The 22017-nt window shown below is 46.6% G+C and overlaps 2 protein-coding genes and 1 pseudogene across 2 annotated transcripts; 2 read left to right on the top strand and 1 right to left on the bottom strand.

The window, feature by feature from the left end:
- Window positions 1–3843: 3843 nt before the first annotated feature.
- Window positions 3844–5786, top strand: LOC112900645 (annotated as a pseudogene).
- A 3341-nt stretch (window positions 5787–9127) lies between these two features.
- On the top strand, window positions 9128–13775 carry LOC112898757 (SNF1-related protein kinase regulatory subunit gamma-1). Its single transcript, XM_025967042.1, has 6 exons — window positions 9128–9596; window positions 11446–11618; window positions 12170–12376; window positions 12460–12735; window positions 13003–13166; window positions 13281–13775. Exons 1-6 carry the CDS (start codon window positions 9437–9439, stop codon window positions 13576–13578), a joined length of 1278 nt encoding a protein of 425 aa, XP_025822827.1. The 5' UTR covers window positions 9128–9436; the 3' UTR covers window positions 13579–13775.
- Window positions 13776–14281: 506 nt separating this feature from the next.
- On the bottom strand, window positions 14282–19955 carry LOC112898756 (exocyst complex component EXO70A1-like). Its single transcript, XM_025967041.1, has 2 exons — window positions 17436–19955; window positions 14282–14813 (listed from the first exon to the last, which is right to left on the bottom strand). The coding sequence occupies exon 1, from the start codon at window positions 19565–19567 to the stop codon at window positions 17465–17467; it is 2103 nt and encodes a 700-aa protein (XP_025822826.1). The 5' UTR covers window positions 19568–19955; the 3' UTR covers window positions 14282–14813; window positions 17436–17464.
- Window positions 19956–22017: the final 2062 nt, after the last annotated feature.

Genomic DNA, 22017 nt, shown 5'->3' with positions numbered 1-22017 from the left:
TGGTTAAACTCATTCTTATTTTCTCATGACACATGGAAGGGACATTGGATTATGAAGCAAGATGAAAATACGAGGAAAGAAATTGTATATCCTCTAGCGATACTGGGTCAATTTCGCACAGTATTGCTAACTGCAATTCGTGTTTTGCCGCAAGAACACAAGGAACGAAAATTGACTAAAAGGAGATGAACTGCAGAATGGGGAAGAAGAAAGGCAGATCAGCTGTACCATACCTCCAATGGAGATGTGGGGGAGGCAGTGCGCAGTTCCGATGTAGACGGCATCAAAGAGGACCCTACGAGTGGCTTGGTGACTTGGTGACGAGCGGGAGGTTCCCGGCGTTCTGCACGATTAACTGCAGCGTTGGCGGGAGGTCTTGGCGGCGGTGCAGGTGAGCATGGCCGGAGCTATAGCAGGGAGGCCACGGGCGAGCGAGGGAAGGAGCTCTGGCAGCGATTGAAAGTGTATTTGGCTTCCTAAATGGATTTTGGTGTTGATGATATGCATAATTAAGGAGCTATTATATTTATCGAGCTATGGACAGATTAAAATTTAATAAAATAAAATATTTGCATGAAAAGACGCCAATTTAATTGATAGGCGGTGTTGGAGCTCAAAAGAAGATCTTTATTTATTTTCTATTTTGAATTTGAGTATAGGAAACACCGTACTATTAAGTGGGATGCAAAAAGATGAGTTGAAAATATCAAAGTGCTTAATTGAGATGCCAACACCCATGAGAGACACAAATCACACACTTGTGCACTGAGTTTTTCTCACTATTTCTGTGAGTGTTGGAAGTTCCGACAGTGGGTCGGAAGTTCCGACCCCTTGTCGGATGTTGGTTAATAATTCCGACAGGGGTTCTCGGCCAGGCTAATTTAATAGTGTCGGAAGTTCCAATCCCTGATCGGAAGTTCCGACAATCACTTAACCAGCACACTAACGGCTAGTTTTTGGGGCTCGGGTATTTATAACCCCTCAGCCCCTCTTTCATATGCTGCAGTTCTTCTCGAGAAAAATACCTCTACAAGCTTCCACTACACTTTCTCAATCCCTCCAAGAGCTAATCCTTGAGTTGATTTGAGTTAGGGCTTGGGTGAGAGCAAGATTGAGGTGCGAGGCTTGAGCACTTGAGTGAGAAGGCAGCCAAGTTTATCTAAAGAGTACTCGAAGCATCTTCATCTATCGATTCGCGTTTGTTACTCTTGAAGCTTACTTCCAGACGGTTAGGCATCGCCCGGTTGACCGTCCTCTCGTGTGTGTGCGTCCCTGGAAGTTTGTATTATCTATCCTTTGTGGATTTTATAGTAAGTGACTCAACCCTCCTTTGTGGCTGATTGAGTGGGGTAAAGGGTTAGTGGAAAATCCGGCTCTTTGTGAGCTCCTCAACGGAGACGTAGCTTCCTTAGTGGGAGTGAACTTCGGGAAACAAATCTTTTGTTCATTGTGCTTATTGCTTTTATTTAGTTCTTGTTGATATAGAATTTGTTTTGTCCCAATCTATATTTTCGAGTTGTTGTGATTGCAAAGAACTTTTGATTCAGCCACGTTCTGCAATTTTAAGTTTAGTTTTGAATTTCGCATAGAACTTCATTTTATCGGAAGTTTCGATTCAGTGTTGGAAATTCCGGTCCATCAAAACTTCCTACATAGTGTCGGAAGTTCCGACAGTTTTAATTGTTGCGAAGAATTTTTCAGTAATTTTCAGATACGCCTATTCAACTCCCCAGTCATCACTAAGATCCTTTCAGCGATGCGTCGGTGGCGGCAAGGGCGAGCGTGGCCAGTCTACGGCAGGGAGGCGTCGGCAAAAACGCCATGGGCGAGCATGGACGGAGCTCCGGCGGGATGCGGTGGCGGCGGCGGTGGCGCAGGCGAGCGTGGGGTCGAGCTGCGAGGGAGGCGTGAGCTGCGGCAACGGGGTGCAGGCAAGCTCACGGCAGCCGGCGGATTTGGGGAAGGATTGGATAGTTAGGGTTTAGCTTGGACCTTCTATACAAGAAGAGGAAATTGGGCTGGGCCTTTAAAATTTTGTGCAGCTGCGAGCGGACTTCGTGCGGCCCAAAATTAAAGACACATTTGCCAACTGATGGTTAGATCCTATATTACCTTTTTTCCGACAAATCATCCTATGATGAAAGTAAATAAAAATAGCGACCGATTGTTGCACGTAGAAACTCGCATCACCGACTGATGGTGCGACGTGCATTTTTACCGACCAATAGTCTATCGGTGATAACTGACTTTTACCGACCCACGTGCGACGCTAATTTGGGGCTGTGGTACAGTGGCAGTTGGAAAAAAAATGGAAGTAACAAAAGAGCACATGCAACATAGGCTTTATTTTGTGGAATTATGTGTCAACAGCACCATGTTCGGCGACGCCACCGGCCACGGGTGGTGTCGGACCCCAGATGGGAAGGGCTGGAGCGGGTTGGATTAGTGTGCCGGGGTGGTGTGAGCGGATCCGACAGAATGGTCGGAAGTGGACGGGAGGCGGGGCAGCTAGCCTTAGCAGGGAGGAAGAGGACTAGAACGTTGTAGCCATCCTGGATCGTTTGATCTCATTAAGATCTGGCGTATGAAACTTTGATACCATGATATGTGAAACTGCGATATCATGATGTGTCTTGGCTTGATTTTCGAAAGGTGCGTACAAAGTTGGCATCAGCTTAATAAAAAATTAAATTACTTGCTCCGTTTCAAATTGTAGATCATTTTGGCAATTTTTTTTACTATATATCTAGATCATTATAGTGTGTTTATTTAGGTACATAATAAAAATTATATATCTAAATTTATTTTTAAATTTATTAAAATAACGTACAATTTGGAACTGCTAGAGCAGCAGCTTACTCGATCGGCACGCACTACTATCCTGTGCTGCCTACTTTGCTGTGGATACCATGATGTTGTGTTACATGACAGAGTCAAGCAAACAAACTCGAGACTGACGGGTGGCCAGACGCCCAGACAGCAAGCTCATCCGACCCACCTGGGCACAGGCCGGCATAGGGCTGCGTGCGGCAATGGGCGGCGGAGGCGATCATACGCGAGACACTATACCAGAAAAGGATACTAATGATGCGTCCAGACAGTTATTAGTGACGCGAAAAATACATCACTTATATTGCGTTTGTGATATGAACATATCATAAACGTAGAAAAATACGTTTGTGACGAGGCCTCATCAGAGACACGGATTGCTAAAACGCGTCTGTGATGAGGCCTCACAGAGATCTCGTCAGAGACGCAGATTGAAAAAATAAAAATAAGAAGAAAAAGAGGACATGAAGTAAATCTTATATCCATCACAAATACACATATCCAATACATTTAATTACATTACACATACATAGGTGAATCAATTGAAGTTATTCATATCAACTATTATCTCTAAAGCCACTATTATCTAATATGCAACCTTATTTCCAGGGACTTGTGCTTGAATGATTATTGAAGAACTTCACATGTGCTTTAGTGACTGTTGAACTGCTAGCCCTAAAGAAAACCATTTTGTGGATGATTGAGCTGCAAGTAGTTACCTTCTATTTCCTGCACCAGAATATGTGACCTGCAAGTAGCTCATGACTCTTAAATCCTACATAGATTTTCTGGAACTCCACTCTTTCAAGCAGAGTTATGACTTATGACTAGCTGAAACAATGGATAATGGAAAGTTCAGAGCAAACATGGCAAGTAGCTGAAATAGCAAAAAATTCCCTACCTGTGAAGCAGCACTTAGATTCACACTCCACTAGGCACTCCACTAGAGTTCAATTCATCATTGCTTTTGGGTGTTGTTTAAAATATGCTTTCAACAGCGTTACTACTCGGTACATGCTCAGTGATTGCTGCGTCCTTCTCAACAAGGTGACAATAATATAGTGCATTCTTTATCGGTTAATATTGGCACAAATGGATATAATTCCGCAAACTGAAATCCACATTTTTTTCTCCCATCAAGGAATAAATGTTAGTTTTAACTGCTAAATCACTTAGTGATAATCTCTTACGTCAACATTACTCGAGATAGTTTTCCATTGACAGAATGCTGATTTTTTGCCATTTCAACCTCTCATCTCTGGTTCAGCATTCGGTTTAGAAGGGCCGGGCAGGTAATAGATGCTGTTTGTGGCAGAAATGACTAGTGATTCACCTCGAGAGTTCCCAATATAACTCTAGATACTCCTCAAACTTTAATTTCTAGCAGCTGACTGTTTATAATCACAATGGAAGCCCATGCTAACCGGTGTCTTTATCCAAACCCATCAGCATCAACAGAATGTCAGGGTTGTTCTGGTGACAGTGGTGTTCTGGGAGTTGGTAAGTCATTAACAAACACCTAGAGTCCCTGACAGAAAGGATAAGTGGATTTGAGGGTTCATGTTCAGTTTCCTTAAACCGCTCCTTATACGTATCTACCTACAAGATTCTTCATTTTCGTTCACCAATCACCAAACAAATCAAATAAACAGCAGGAGTAATACCTTATCTCTCAATATCAGCAGGAATAGTAGCACCTCATTCCCAATACCGCAAATTGGGCGATTGTTCAGTAACACAGAATCAGCAATATAGATTCAGTACGTACTAGGTTTGCAATTTGGTGGCATTCATCTTAATGAAAAAAAAACTGTTTTCGTTGAATGTACATTGCACTCCTTATATTCTTCTCAACATATCTTGCTTTCAACATCACTGGATAATCCATATGCCACACTCGTTTTGCTTGATCTCGTAATATTTGCCCTTTGTTGGCCAGTTCCAGGAGTAATTGGCTGCCTACAAGCTCTAGAGGTTATAAAAGTTGCAACTGGTGTAGGTGAACCCCTTTGTGGAAGAATGCTACTCCTCCCGTTTTAAGAGTGTATGCCACTTACTTCTGTGCACAAGTAGGTTGTTACGAAATGATTAACCAAACCGTGTGCCCCGTTTAACCGGAACCCGTATCCTTATGCTAATGTGGTAGTGGCAGTTAATTTTGAGAGCAAACTTAAAGCTTTCATATCGGTCAAAACTTTATATAATTTTATTAGCTATTTTTACCAGTGAAGGAAATCGTTCATTGGATTTGTCATTTCTTCTGTTTTGCTCATTAAGCTTATAGGTCGTTCTATGCGTTTCTGAGGATCAAGATTCGTCGAAGGTCATCAATTTGCACGGTTTGTGGAGAAAATCCTTCTTTCACTCAGCATGTTTTCATGATGTTTGACTATGACAGCTTCACAAAATCTTCAGGTTCTAGTAAGGTACATTCCTTTTGTTTACCAAAATTAAAAGAATTCTGGTTTCCGTTAATATTCCCTTCTGGATTGACCCAAAACACACACTGCTGATCCATATCATTCAGCAAGGCATTGCATTTGATGTGCAGCCGGCGCCAAGCCTGAACCTGCTCCCGGAGAACGCCAGGGTCACCTGCCGAGAATACAGGCGGCTGCGCGACCGCGGCGAGCCCCACCTGCTGCTCGACGTCCGGCCGGCGCACCACTTCCAGGTCGCCTCCATACCCCGGTCCCTGAACATCCCGCTGACCCGCTCCCGGACCTGGAGAAGAAGCTGCCGCTGCTCCGGGCCGCTCTGGACGAAGCGGCGGAGGCGTCGTCGCGCGGTAGGCGGCATCATCCTCTGTACGTCGTGAGCCGGCGTGGCAACGGCTCCCAGGGCCGCCGTCCGCGTCCTCGATCCGGGAGCACGGGTTCCTGTACGCCAGCGATCTCGTCGGCAGCCTTGAGGCGTGGGCGGGAGAAGCTGATCCCAACTTTCTCGTGTATTGGTGAAACTTGAATACTGTTGTGTTCGCAGAAGCAGAGAACTTCCGAATCTGACAAGCGTATACGAAGACAAGTTCTGTCCAACTTTTGAGTTTCTGACAAAATTCAAGCGATTCACGGATCAGAATACAGTGTTACTTAACGCAAGAACAACCAGTGCCGGCGCCGTTTCCTGTTGCATTGCCGGCGGCCGCCGCCCTCCGGGCCTTCTTCAACTTCTTGTAAACTGCCGCCAGGTCGGCTTTTCGCTCGTCATCGGTGAGCCAGAAGGAGAATCTCTTAGTCTCCACAGCTTCCGCCGCCGGCTGCTGCTGCTGCCTCTGGTGGTCCTTCAGGCCGGCGAACGCGTTCACCTCGTCTCGTAGGGCAGCCTTGCCCATCATCACGACCGCCTCGAGGCCCAGGCGGTAGCAGAGCTCGGGGTCGGCGGGCTCCCGCTGCGCCGCCGAGGCGGAGGCGGAGGACGAGGGCGCCCCGTGGGCCTTGGGCGGCTTGGGAAGGTGGTGATGCGGCGCGGCGGCCGGTTCCCGGATCAGCCTCGAAAAAGAGCTCGGCGCTGCTGCGTCGTGGTCGGCGTAGGCAATGCTGCCCCCCGACGAGCTGCCGGCAACAGCCTGATGGTGTCTGTGCCTGCCGCCGATGACGATGGTGGTTCCGGGGCCGTACTTGCCGGAGCCAGATTCCGGCGCGCGCGGCCGGCGGTGCTGGTGGCGGCGCGCTCCGCACGTGCCGCGCCCGTCGTCGTTGGCGGCGACGTCGATCTCGGACGACCGCGCCGCGGTTGCCGCCACCCCAGCACCAGCAGCATCCTCGTGCTTCCTCCGCTTCCGCTCTTTGCCGCGGTCATCGATCACTGCCGGCGCCACCGCCGCCGGGGGTTGGCCGTGGACGGCGTCATCGTCGGTCGTGGCCACATGGCCCTTCGTGAGCGGATCCTGCGGCGACATTGCTGTTATATATACTGGTCGGCGGCAGAACACGGCGATCGCGGCTGGCCTAGCTTTGCAAATAAGCAAATTGCAAGAAGAAAATGTACTCGATCGGGGGCTTGATCGCTGCCGTCTCGTTCATTTATAAGCTCTCTCGCCGGCGTGCACGGTGCCGTGTCCGACCGCGACTCGCAGGCGGCCAGCAGAAATCCCGGCCAGGGAGGAGGGTACGGTGCGTGCCCGAGAACCCAACGAGACTCGTCGAATCCTGGTCGGAACGGGAGAGATGTGGCCGTGCGCACGGCGGCACGTGACGTGGCACGCGCGGTCTTCGGCCCACGCGCACGTGTGTTTGGGCCGAGTTCGTAGGCCCACTAATAATTTCCTTCCTGGGTTGTGTATTTGGACCGACGCATTGTCAAGTTTCGAATTCCTTCCTCTAAGAAAACCAAGCATTCCTCTTAGATAAATAAAAGAAAAACAAACATCAAAGTCCCCTCGTGAAAACATACTAATAAAATATGGCAGAAATTGACATGAGATTTGTTGTAAATATATAAATATCTGTCCATCAGTGGTTAGTCCATGTCTTTGTATGGAGTCCCACCCAAACTCAGTTGGCCGTTGGCACTTGTCGGGGACTGCCACCTCCGAGAAACGGCGGTCGAAGGTCCCAAGCCGAAGCAGTCTCAAAAAATTCTATTAGTAACCTTCGATGTTCCTTTTCGGTTGTTTCTACAGATGCAAACAACTATAACGATGAAGATGTTATCCTCTAATTCCTGACTGAAGTTTCTCGACGATCAAGGAGAAAGGTCCCCAAGGGAATGAGCACCTCCTATGGTGACAAGTACGGATTCGTCATCTAAATCAATGGTGAAAAGTAAAGGAATCGGAGGCTACCGATGGGATCACGGATGAAACACTTGTACACTTCAAGCCATGCAAATGTCCTTAATGCTAGAATATTCTTAGAATATCCAGGGGATCATGGAGCAAGGGTAGGGGTATAAATACCCCCTCTTTTTACCGTAATCAGAATAATTTTAAAAATTTTAAAAATGCATATAAGATTATTTCGTAGTTAAAATACTATTTTCACTTTTCTATTTGAAAAATATGCTTCTGATCCTAACAGCACTTCTGGAAAAAAAACCATTAGTCCATCTTTTTTTATGGTTTGGTGGGAACATGGAGGCAGCAGAGAGATGGGAAGAGATATGTTTAACCAGAGAAGGGATAAGCTTAAGCCGCCGATGACGCTGCAGCTGGCCCACTTGCCCCCAGCCTGGCCCATCTCACCCCAGCCCAGATTCTTCATGGCGCACCCGCCATAACGTACACCCCACCCGGTACATGCACGGACTATCTACTGTTACAACCTAGCACGCGGGGGGGGGGGAGGGGGGGTGAGGGGACGGCGAGCTTTTGTTTAATTTTCGCTACCAAGCTCGTGCGTTGCTTACTGTCGAAAAGACTAATATATAGTAATGCTAAACATAATTTAGTAAGATTATTGACCGTCTACCTGATACAGTTAACCTCGTGTTCTTCCACTCCGTGTTAAAAGGTCGTACAGTAACCGCACGACGTATTGATTATCCGGTTGTGATTAGAATTCGGATTGATGGATAAAAGATTATTGCTTGCTTCAGAAATAGTAAGAGATAGAGATATAGCTGCTTCACCGCGCGGTGTTTCAAACTCTCAACCATTTTTAAAAATATTCATTTTGCGTGTGGTATAAATAATGGTATTTTAAATATAACACGCAGGCCATTCTTAAGGGCACCTTCCACTAAGGTGATACTAAGATACGACGAACTATGTCGAAGCTGCAGAGCGATTTTTAGATGACAATTTATAACCTGTTAATTAATTCGTAAATAAAAAATGGTAGGTGTTGCATGTCAATGAAATCTTAGAAAATAGTGTCAGAATAGTCTCGGTTCTACGGTTCATTTCGTGCTATGAAATTATATGTGATGATTTTTAAGATCACTAACTGTATATTCTTACCTTTTACATTTTACCATACTGACTATAAGTGCAGTGGTGATGCATGGTTGAATGTATCTTGTAAGAAAAAGGTATTCATGTGCTGAAGGCTTTGTATTTTTTTTTTAACCTTTGGAACAATGTAGATGCCACTGAGGCATGTGACCAGAAGGAAGCAAAAAAACCTGCAAAGCCACGTCGCCGTTCACTCGTGTCCCGGTTTTCAGTTGGTGCCGCAGCGGTTTTCTTTACTCCTACCCGAGGAAACCTGCCGTGTTCTCCGCCCGTCGTGTCGACCCCTCTCATTGACACGTGGGCCACAGCACCCCTGGCCCCAGCTGTCACTGATGGTTGCTGCCCGGATCGCGCGCGAGCAGGCCGCAGGCCCTCTCGCCTTCGTCAGTTCGTCCCCCCTTCCGTTGACGCGGACAAGCGCAGAGCAGAGAGCACACTCCACCCTGCAGTCGGCCGAGAGCAAGGCGGCGGGGTTTTTCGTAGTAGCTGCAGTAGATTGCTTGGCATCGTTATCAGCTCGCGATTGCCTCCCTCCTATAGTTATCTCCAGAAAATTGCAGCGCGAAGGTGGAAGCAGCACTTGAGAATCGAGAGAGAGAGAGAGAGAGAGAGAGAGAGAGAGAGAGAGAGAGTTCTTGGACGAATCCATCCGGGAAGTGGAAAGCGTTCGAGGGAGAAGAGGAGGGGGGTTTGGAGCTGGGAGGGGAACAGGGGATGGAGATGGACAGCCCGCGGAGCCCCGAGGCGGAGATCGGGCACCGGCTGGAGGACCTCTGGGAGGTGGCGGAGCCGCAACTCTCGCCGTCCGAGAAGCTCAACTCCTGCTTCGAGGAAATCCCCGTCGCATCCTTCCCGCGCACGCACCCATCGCAAGGTATGCTGCTACCTTTCTCATCAGTTTCGCGCCGATCCCTGTCTTGGCTCAGAGGTCGTCAATTCCATCTTTCATGCGAATCCGACCAAAAAAAAACATCTTTGATGCAGCGAAACGTACACACCCGTCGCAGGGTACTAGTATCATCCTGCTTATCAGCTTCGATTTGCTCCCTTTCTGGTCCTGGTTCTGGTTACATGCCATTAGTTCGGCCCTGATGATGCGTATGCAGCGAAACAGAGAACGCTGGAAGTAGCATTGTGTGTGAGTTTGGATGCAATTAGATGCAGACGAACAGTTCTCTCGGTGCCAATTGCATCTGCTTCTGTATTAATGTTCGTTTGTTGGTGTTGTTAGGAGCCCCTTGCTCATCTAGCAGCTGGGCTGGGGAGCTGATAGCTCTAACAGAGTCGGTCGGTCCACCATTTTGAGTTCTGTCATCATCTTTTCATCCTTTTCTGATAACTTCCATTGGACAAACTAACTATGGTCTTCTTTGTTTCCTTATGTAACTCTTGTGATCAACTTAATGGGGCTGAAGCAAATGCAGGCAATGTCGAGCTGTTCTTTTTTTCTTTTTTGAGCAACACAGCACAGACACAAATGCTCACAGCACGTTTTTGATGGAGTGATAGTGTAATACTATTTCTTGGAGATCAGGGCAAAACCTCTACTGCACTTTCACTGAACTTCGGAAAGAAAATTACTTTCTTTGTTGTCATGCTATATTGCCGAACATTGTGATTCTGGTTGTTGGTTGAGGGGTCCTTTTCCTCTCTTGACCAACTAAGTAGAAGCCAGGGAGCACTTTCTTTATTGTCATGATATGTGTCACTTTGTGAGCTGATGTGGATAATTAGCAGCTTGCTTAGAAATGGCCCACCTGACATGATTGCAATATATATCATCTGGAGCAGTGAGGGTCGATGTTACCATTTTTTTGCTCTTTAGTTGTTATCTTATCTAGAGAACTAAGATGTTGAATTGGCTAAAAAGATATCTCAGCTGAGCTCCTCACCCATGTTTCTTCGTTTGCATCGAAATGAATGTGCTTATACATGCTGCTTGGCATGGATCATTTCGTATGTGCTGTGCCAATACAGTCATACAGAAATGTACAAAGGTGCTTAGGTCCCATTCCAATAATAATAAACTTTTTGTCTACCCTGTCCCATATCTTCTTCTTTCTTGGACACACTCTTCCGTTATCTGTTTAATCAATCAGGTGATGCTAGCCTGAACAACTCCCACTCAGAGTCCAAGCAAGTTGGCAATGACAAGGCCACACCTCCAAAACTAAAGTGAATAGCATCAATGGCATGCCAAATATTCTTGGTGATGCTGTTCCATTTTATATCCTGCCAAATATTCTTGGTGATGCTGTTCCATTTTATATCCTAGAGCAAACATCTTTACTCTTTGATGTTCTTGAACGCACTAATCTAATTGATGATTTTTATTCATACGGGTTGTGTTGACGCCAAAATTTTGCCCGATTTTTGTGGCAACAGGTTGCTTATGCATTCTTATCCGTTATAGATATGCATGCTTTCTTGAGTTTGCAGTCTAAACTTCCAGATCCTTCGATTTTCTTCAAACATGTTTTCAGCTTCTTAACTAAAAATATCAAGTCCAAAGGAACAAAAGTATTAAACTTCAAAGGTTGTTTTATGGTACTGGTGGATATCTGCGTGAATATTCCATGTAATTATTTTGAGGTGATGGGGTACTGGAATACCTCAATGCTTTTTTAAAATTCTTTATGCAGCCTAAGTACTCCCTCCATTTTGAAATATAATCAGATCATATTTTCTGGCTTTGAATGTCAAATGTAATGTTTCTCATGCAGTAATTGAGATACCCTCAGATGCCAGTCTTGCTGAAACTGTCGAAATATTGTCCAAAAACAAAATCCTGAGTGCACCCATAAGAAACGTTGAAGCTCCAGAAGATGCTAGTTGGATGGACAAATACATTGGTATTGTGGAATTCGCTGGTATTGCCATGTGGCTGCTCAGTCAGGTCTGTAACCATGCACTGGTACATATATAATCGTTCTCAGTTCACAAAGTAGGTAGATTGGCTATATATGTATAATTAACCTGGTAGTCAGAATATGTTGATCTACTGCAGCTCTCTATGATTTAAGTATTTCCGGTCAGTCTGGATACCACGATTTTGTATGTTGAATTATGTGCTGAATTTGAAGAAAGTAAATTTAACTCTGGACTGCATACACAAACCAAAATAAAATATAAGCTACAGTGAACTGTCCATCAAGTCATTCGCTGCAGGATTAGCCCTTCTATGGTCTTGTTAGTATGCGTATTCTAATTGATCATAATCCGGGCCCCCTTTTCTTTTCTAGGGGAAATCCATAAGGGAGGTCTCTACTGTATGTAATTCTGACCGGCGACAAACATTAAATATTTTAAATGATAACATGGCTCAGCAAACAAATAACCTTATGATGTCAGGAGTCATTTTTTAATAATAACACTATCACATATGTACTGATATTTTATTCAACGCTCAGCTTTCTGAAATGAATTGTTTTTTCTGCTTGGCAACAGTCTGATGCTGCAGCTAATGGGACGGCTGGGTCTGGAATAGGATCACCTGTCTCCAATCTAGTTTCTAGGCTGGGTTCTTTCACATTCAGAAGGACATCATCCGGCAGGGTAGAAACTGCTACTGATTCTGAATCAGATGAAGCTGCATCAGTTGGTGGAAGTTTTTTTGAAACCCTCACTTCCTCTGAGTTCTACAAGAATACAAAGGTGATCTTCTGTTGAACTGTATTTAAAAATAGTTATAACCTGAAAGCGTGGATCAATCCTGAACACAAGTTGTGCCACTGTAGGTTGGCGATATCTCAGGGAGCTTCCGGTGGGCACCATTTCTTGCACTGCAGACGTCTGACACATTCCTTACCATGTTGCTGCTTCTGTCCAAGTACAGAATGAAGAGCCTGCCAGTAGTAGAAGTTGGAGGAGATAAGATTGAGAACATCATCACACAATCTTCTGTTATGCACATGCTTGCAGAGTGTGTTGGACTCCCTTGGTTTGAGAGCTGGGGAACTAAGAAACTTTCTGAGCTTGGGCTTCCTATCATGAAACCGTCCAAACTTGTCAAGGTACCTCTGAACAACCTATGCTTTTAATTCATATAATTGCCAGACATCTTAATCTGCTTTTTTCACATTGGAATGGTAATGAGAATTTCCCACTTTCACTTTCCTTTCTGCTCACAATCAGTTCAGCTGGAACTGGAAGTTATCAAAAGCTAAAGGAAGATGGAATTCATTAAAACCATGCTGTGTTAACAAAAACCTGCCTGGAAACAAGACCATGACTCGTGTTTGTGTATGATATTAGACCTATAACTGTAGCCTCCTCTACAGGTAAATGAAGATAAGCCGGTTCTAAAAGCCTTCCAACTGATGAGGGAAAAAGGAGTTGGTGGTCTACCAGTCATGGACACAAGTGGAGCAAAAGCAATTGGTAACATCAGTATCAGAGATGTTCAATATCTTCTAACTGCCCCCAATATATACAAAGAGCACAGGTTTGTAATCCTGATACTTCCTTTGTTGATACGCTTGCTGATAGGCTTTCACACTGTAGGAACTAGGAAGACCATTGCAACTGATAACCCTTCGAACTGTTGAATGTGACACAGGACAATCACAACAAAGGATTTTCTCACAGCGGTCCGACAGCATCTCCAGGAGCAACATGAGACCTCACCCTTTCTGCACGATGTGATCACTTGCAAAAAGGACGATACGATCAAGGACATTATACTGAAGCTGGACTCTGAGAAGATTCACAGGATCTACGTCGTAGATGACAAAGGGAACACTGAGGGGGTCATCACATTGAGGGACATAATCTCCAAGCTGGTGCATGAGCCGCGCCACTACTTTGGGGATTTCTTCGATGGTGTTGTTCCACTGCCTGCAAATAGCACTGTATGAGACAGCTTTGTGATCCAATCGCACTGATTGCGCAAATGTACATTATGAACCGTTCTCTTCTGGAGGTTCCTTGTTGTGTACTTGTGTATTCCTTTTCCCAACCTCCTCATGTGAACAGAGTATGATCAACAAGGAAGTAAAAAAAGACTAATGCACTAATGAATGGAAATGGTGTACCCTGAATAATTAGGGAACTACCTGAGTCTTCTTTTCGTTTGTTTCTGTTTTGATAATCCTTGTTTTTTCCCCTGTTTTGCGGAAGATAATCGTAGCTCTTTGCTAATGCGCTAATGAATGGAAAAAGACTTCATCATGCTGCACGTCAAAGCTTTGAGCCATGACCTTTGAACCATACTCTTTCGTTGTGACATGGTAACTTCATCATGCTGCTGGTAGACGCAAAACTGTTGCTGCACTGCATTCCAACGTTCCAACTAAGCGCTTACAGATTCAAAAGGACCTCCAGCGAAAAATGAAATTCAGTATCAGTATACAACACTGGAGAATGCAGTTTCTGTTTCAGATGTTAATGGTTACTCGTAAGTAAAGGTCGACTCAGAAAATACTTGAAGCCTGACTATAACTGTGAATCGGCAAGCCGGAAGGTAAGTATTGCAGCATCACTGCAGTGGCCAGTCCATACCTCAATATCAAAGGACCACCAAGGCACCAAGCATTGCGCTAGGTGAAATTAAGACATCGGTTTGCAACTGGAGCTGGTTCATACTAAATTCAACCCAAAAGAGACTCGCATAATCAGGTCAAAAACCATATACATTTAACTAATGTCCACATTTAATCAAGTTCACAAGTTTAGGGAGGATCAAATTTGCACTGTTGATACTCAAATTCCCCGCCTCACGCATGATGAGGAAAGGAAGAGAACTCAACCTCCATTTGTCTCTTGCTTGGAGTCATGATGCGCCTGAGAAGTATGAACAGAAGAAAGATGTATTTGTTGATGTGTATTTACATGGAGATTCAAGTCAGAAAGTGACAAACTGTGGAGCTGACAATTAACCTACGATCACCATTATTTGGAAGATGAAAACCAGAGCAGATAGCTGAACACAACAACTAGGAATAGGTTACAATTCTGATGGGCTGTAACTTGCTGATTTACATTCAACTCATCTTACAGTATATATTCAAAAGAAACATTTGGAGGTATCCAGTGAACTGGTCATGTTTTCCTTCTTACTTTTCTTTTCCAAAATATCCGGCGACAAATTCTCCTGCAGCAAAAGCACTAACAGTGTCAGCAGTTCAACTTCCACACTTGGTCTTTTTGATATTTAGAACTCAGCAGCAAAACAAGAACGAATGCAAAGAAGAGGGTTGGTCTTGAGTTCAGGCATAAAGGGCATGCTAATGAGTATGCAACACCAAACTGAAAAACTTGCTAATATCCCAAAACCTCGTGTTCTAGCTGATGATAGCCAAGCTTAAGAATAAACATTAGAACCAAACAAAAGTATATGAAGATATGGACCAAGTCTTTTGGCATAGAACATTAGCACTGAAAGTAAACTAACCAATTAATAACAGTGGCAAACAGCTTTCAGTAATCATATTTCAATATATAGCCTAGACCAAAGAGTAAATTTTAGCAGAACTATGAAGTTGTCAATGGAAGCATTCTTAGAAAAACATCAAAACAGGAGCACCTCAATGACATTATCATCCTAATATTGATGGTACCGCTTTAGACAAGAGGGGAGGGATGTTATTTTGAATCTTGTCTGCAAAAGGCTAAATAAGATAGGAGTTGCATACAAATATATTACTGCACATAAGATTTAGCAACTTGGTCAATACAGTCAGAAAAGCGAACTATGTAGGAGAATAATGGTAAGAAAACATGTTATCCTTAGTGCAACAGGATCTTCCAAAATATAAATCCAAGCATACCACTAAACCTCATTCCTAAGAAAATAAAACATTATGCATAACTGGTCCAGATTAGAAGCTAGGGTTTCACTGCAACAGGATCTTGCAATATAAGTTGCTAATGATGGTAATTTTCCTAATTTTGGAAGCTCAAATCTATAAAAGCAAGTGTGCTCTGGTTTTGGCAATATCTACCAGACTACCACCTAATGTAATATGTTGGAGTCACATCCGAACTCTACTCAGACATTCATCCAAGAAGAGAGATAGAGGTATCCATGAATTTTGTATACCATGGAAGTTCAAAAAGATCTTCATTCTCTGTCCATTCTGCCACTGCACTTAGCTAAGGCGAGCATAAGTAGAACAATCTTTTAAAGTAAAACAACAAATGAATGAGATTCTCTTTCTGCATGCCAGTTGCCAACAAAGATATATAAATATTCAGACCCCAAAGAACAATCAAAATACATTATTTTTTAAGCTTCGCTTAACTTTTGGAGAATTTATAAGAAAATAATGTGTAATTTATGGTACCAGTAAAGCATGTGGTGGAAAAGTGCACTAAAATTAAGATGCCTACCATTGTTGGCAGTGTTAATCCTAATAGCGTTAACAAATTAAGAATAATTATTTTCATTTTAAATAAAGAAATAATGCAATGAACTATGTGGAATGCTGAAAAGAAAACAGACTTGGTGCACCAACAAGCCTACTCTCAGGTTTGCAAGATCTTGGCACCAGAAATAACTAAAACAATGAAGCCTTTATTCCCTAGCAAGCTGGCGTAGGCAGAGATGAAACACAATAAGGGGCAACAAACATAAACAAAACAGGGTAAAAACAAAAGAAGATGTACTAGTCATATAAATAGTAGTAGCAGCAATAATAAGAGATTGATAGCCTAAGTCATGGTTCAGGCACTTAGATTGCTGATTTCCATGCGGTCCTACTATCCGAAGCTCTCAACTTTGCAAGATCATGGCAATAGAAATACTGGGAACATATTATCTGAATGTTGTAGTGGGATAGCCAGCCATCCATGAAGGTTATGAATTTCATTTTCAAAAACTTTACCATCTTTATTAATCTTCTGAGGGCACGATTTGACTTAGCATGTTCTTGAAATTGAATTTGGAACGCTCATTTTATGCTATAAAGCTATGGCCCTAATAGATAATTTCAAATAAGAATCAAACGATACCATGTTTTTTCTTTGTAAACTGTACTGTTGGAATATTGTTGATAAAAATTACAAAGTTTGAATATCGAAATGCATGAACACCTCATAAAAGGAGGTTGTGGTATGGCATTAAAAGACTTCAGATCACCGCTCCTGCATAGAATAACCTGCAGTCCAACTACACTAAATTTTGTTTGTGGATCTACACGATGTACTTAACTAATATCTTTATCTTGCAAGAGAAGACTTGGAGGCCACCTTTAGGCTTTATTATAATAAATAAAAGCAAGTAGATTCAATACAAGGTATCCCACCGAATGCTTGTTATTACTTTTAAGTTTTAACACTGCAACGAAACAGATTTAGCAGACCTGTGTCAGTTCTGCGATACACAATTTCAAGGATTTTATGAGATATGGTTGTTTCACTTCATTATTCTAAATGAAGCTTGCAAATCTCAAAATTCTCTTCCTATTTCAGTACAAGATAATCCAATTTTTGTGATACATGAGTCCAAAAGTAAAAGCATATAAAATGTCTGTTCTACTCCCTAAATGATGTAAAATTAATATAGCTTGGAGACTTGGACAATCAAACTAGCAAATATAAGAATATACTGAAGAAAAAAACATGTACATCATTCCGTAGTACACATAACTGATTGCGAAACAAAAGGGTCCTGTTTTGAATTACATCGCAGTACATCTAATGGGACAAGCACTAATTCAGCACATGTTCACTCCAACATTTGAGCAATATGGTGTCCCTTGTACCAAAAGCATACCTGTAGCCAAATACCATCATAAGAAATTATCATCTTCTCCTAGAATGGTTGGCAGACCCTGGTGATCCTTCAAATAGATCAGACAGATGATTTTCCAAGTCCTCTGGGGTGTACTTTATGTATTTTCCTGAATTCCTTCCACTATCCACTAGACTGCCGTATCTTCCCGTAAAAGCACGATAAGCTGGAATCACATTTTCAGATATAGATATCTTAAGTTCCTCCCGGAGCTGAGGGTCTGGTACTTTCCACAGTGTTTGACTCCTGTATATCTCATCAAAGGCCAAGTTGAAGTTCTTAAATTTTTCTTTGATCCTAGAGCTTGAACTCCCACTGCTGCCAAAACTTCCACTACCACTGCTGCCATGACCATCATCCCTCAAATAAGATAACACTCTGGTCCATGAAACCCTGAGGTAGCTCTTTGAATTTTGCCGAATCTTGCCACGGCGCCTCCGGATCCAATGATCACCCAAAATCCTCCCAAGCTCGGAATCCTTCACCTTTTGGACAATATAGAGTGTATTATTCATGGAAAATATGCACTGCAACGCAGCATCTTCATAAAGTTTGGATTTCTCATTCAGATTTGCCTCCAAGTAAGATATCAGCTTGACCATACGGCGTCCAAGTGGGGTCAAGCTCTTCAGATACTCCTCATCCTCATCGGTGCCGTTATGTGAAGCATTATGATCTACATCTCCAGCACCACTGTCATCCAAAAGTGTGTCAAGTGTATCACTGTAAACAACCAACAACCTAAGATAGTTCATCACATAACGTGTCATTGGGTGGATCTCACCAGCCATCATTGGCCGGCGCGATGACTCCTGCTGTAGGACCTTCCCGAACTCAAGAAGGGTACCCTTCACTGCATCACCAAGCCTTTCAAGAACCCCCTCCAAATCATGGATGACGTCATCACCATAACTACCAAAGAAGAGCTCCTTCAGTTCAGGGATCACCTCAGCAAGCGCCTCATACATGTCAAGAATGCGGGAAAGCTTCTCCGGCGAGCGGGTGCACACAGCCACCGCATCCCCAAAGTTGCGGATCTGCATAATGCAACCCTTGGTGGACTCAACAAAGCACTCATCCCGGAGCTCATCGGACGCAGCAAGCACCTGGTCGCAGAGGCGCCGCTCACCGGTCAGCAGGGAGCGGACAACCGTTTTGACCCCATGGACCCACTTCTTCATCTTGTCATTCAGATGCTTCCACTCGACACGCTGCACCTCGTCGATGCTAAGCCGCTCGACCCCGAGCACATTGAGGCACTCGTCAAGCAGGTCGCGGCGGATGGCGCAGTACACCTGCGCAAGCTCGCTGGCGTACCCCGCACGCACCATCCGGTCCGCGATGGCACGCAGCTCGTCCACGGCCTCCTGGCGCACGAGGTCGAACACCTGGTCGTCGAAGGGGTTGTTCCCTGCGATGCTGGCGCTGCGGGCGGTGTCCGGCCCGCCGCCGTCCTGGCTGTGCGGGGTGGCAGGGTCGAACTCGGAGGAGGTGTCGAGGTCGTCCATGGATCCGAGCGAGAGGCGGCGGAGTGAGCAGAAGAGGCCGCTGGCGTCGAGCGGGACGGCGTGGCGGAGCATGAGGTGGCGGAGCTCGTCCTCGAGGCGCGCCATGGCGAGCTGGACCGCGACCCCTGCGCGGCCAGAGACGGCGGGGGAGGAGGAGGCGAGGTGGTCGACGGCGACGTCGACGGCGGCGAGGTAGTGCCCCGCGTCGTCCTCGGGGGCCTCGAAGACGAGCGCCTCCGGGGTGGTGTCCCAGAGGTGGATGAGCTGCTCGGCAGCGTCGAAGGCCGCGAGCGAGGCGGCGGCGGCGTCGGGGGCTTCCCGGTCGGCCGAGGCCTCCGGGTCGGAGTCGGAGGCGGCGGCGGGGCCCGGGGACGGGAAGAGGTCGGAGGTGATGGAGGAGAGGCGGTGGTCGAAGCCCGAGAGGATGCGGATCATGTCGTCGGCGGCGTTCTTGGACGTGGCGAGCGACTTGACGATGTGCTGCGCCGCGGCCAGGACCTTGTCGTCCCCGACCACGGCGGCCGGCACCGGCACGGGGAGCCCGCCGCCGCCGCCGCCCTCCCCCGCCCCCTGCCCCTGCGGCGGGGGCGACAAGGGCGCCGACATCGCCGCCTCGCAGGCAGCGGCAGGCGGGCTAGGGTTTGGGGGGCGCCGGCCGGGTAAAGCAGGGCAGGTGGAAGGGCGGGTGGGTGGATGTGGGGGCGCGGTGAAGTGAAAGGAGTCGCTGGTGGGGAGTAGTAATTGATTGAAGGCGGGGCGGCGGGGCGGACGGATTGAGGCGGGGGGACTCGGAGAGCGGAAGCGGGCGGCGGCACGGCAGGCCGCAACAAATGGGGGGCGGCGCGGCGTGGTGTGGGAATGCCGGCGGGGCTCGCCTGCTGCTGCTTGTTTGTCTACTCTGAATCTCTGATGACTGATGCGAGAGGGCGCAGCGAAAACTACTACTCGCGGTAGTAGTCAACGGATCGATGGATCGCGAGCGAGCGAGCCGCAAGGGGGTGCTGTTCTTGCTCAGCTCCAAGCAACCCAGCTTGAGTATCAAAAAAAAAAAACCATCGGCGGCTTCTAGAACATTGACACTTGTGATGGATTGAAAATGACATGTTTCATGCGCAGATTTCGCATGTTTCCTTCGTTTTTTTATCTACTCGATTGAAGGTGAAATTTTTGTTTTAAATAAAGGCAGGAGCTTTGCCGCTCAATGAAGATGAAAGAATTTATGTAAAAAATGCTAGCCGAACCACATGCCAAATAGTGTTCCCGTGAGGCTATGGTTGAGTACAAACACGACGTACTGTCATGTGTCATCGTTGTCGGGTATGGAAGCAATGCTGCTAGCAACTCTGACTTTCCATGCAGGCCACCCACGAGCTATCCGCCAACTGCCCCTAAGCAAGCGCCCGTGACTGGTCATCGTTGCCAAGCTCAAGCACCCGCGAAGAGCAGCTCGGACTTCCAAACACGAGCCCACGCCTCACCCTCAGCTGTTGCAACCCTTCAGCAGAGCCCCAGCCTTTGATGGACCGAGGTCTTGCCGCGTGTCATTGTTGCCGAGTCACGTTCCCAATGCAATGGCTCCAACTTCACGTTACAAGAGCCTCCACGTAACAACCAGGCACCGAGAAGGAAAGCGCAACCGCCGAAGGAGACTTCAAAGCCACGACGAAAATACAAACGTGACTTTTTCAGGAAGGGAGCGATGCCAATGGCGCCACCATCACTAGGTATTCACCCTTGGATGAAGGAGCTAGAGGGGAATACGACGTCCCCAATAGGGAAAGCGGCGCCCACCAGCATCACCATCGCCAAGACTTTCACCCAAGAAACCCTCTAGCACGGACGTCGGCTAAGAAACAAGGCATTACCCATCCAGCACCGCCATTGCCGCTGTCCCGCCACCCCACAGGAGTTCTTCAGAGGGGCATCGATGCACCGGCTGCACGCAGCAGCCGCACAGCTACGTCGGCCGCGACTCCCTCCGATCAGGCAACATGTAGAGCCGGACCTGACTCCGCCGCACGCGTAACACTGCAGTACATCGAGGCTATCAAAGACTATCAACACCGGCTCTGGCACCCGCCGCCGTGGATGCCGACTTCGCCGCCAGCAGCCCACAAGGCGTGTGTCCCCACCACCACAGGCGCCGCCGCACCACCTCCTCCAGCACCGCCCTCCCCCTTGTGGACGGCCGTCTCCGGCCGCGCCAAGTCCCGCCCGGCCACAGCCGGCAGCGTCCAGCCGCGTCGCGCAGTGCCAGGAGCCTCACTAGATCCAGCCGCCGGAGAAGCCACCATCACCGCCGGGAAGAGCCGCCACCAGGAGGAGAGCAGGAGGGAAGGGCCCTGCTACCACCATCATTGCGGCTACGCGGCCTCTAGCAGCGTGCTCCGGCGGCGGCGAGGAGGCACAAGGAGGGAGGGAGGGAGAGGAAGGGGTTGGAGGTGCGGCGTCGCCGCCCGTGTCGCCTAGGCTGGGCGACGTGGGGGCCGGGGTTGGGTGGTGCTCTAATCCAAACAAAAGTGAAATGAACAAGGTGGAATTGCATTATTTTTTGCGTCAAGTTCTTACATTTCTGAATCTGAACAGAGTACGTGACAAATTACCATTTTGATGAAGCGTTTCAGAACTCGATGAATATGGGCACCACAATTTCTGCTCGAACCTGGAGCTCCTTGCGGAGAAACTCCTGCTAAAACCTCACGGTTTTCAGCTGAGCTCACTCGAGAACCCTAAAAACTCACGGAGTCACCCACAACGTATGAAATTCGGTATGATGCTGGATGGAGATGGGTACGGCCTGTATACTTTTATAACAAGGTCGATGGCGCCGGCCAAATCTTTTCTATCCAAGCGGGTGCTATTCCATCGGGTCGGATCGAATCTGTAGCGTCATGGAACTGTCCGAGCACCTGGATGAGCTCATGCTCATCACCACCGTGCGCCTACGGCCGTCGCCGCGCTCAAAGGCATCTTCGTCATGTTTGAGAATAGGAGGGGCACGCCCCTATTGGGATTCGTCATCATCGTCATCATCAACTTCTTCTTCTTCTTCACCT

Source organism: Panicum hallii, chromosome 7 (assembly GCF_002211085.1).
Source record: "Panicum hallii strain FIL2 chromosome 7, PHallii_v3.1, whole genome shotgun sequence".
Lineage (NCBI taxonomy): Eukaryota > Viridiplantae > Streptophyta > Magnoliopsida > Poales > Poaceae > Panicum > Panicum hallii.
Note: the sequence above shows the minus strand (reverse complement) of the source record. Positions and strands in the feature narration are given on the sequence as shown.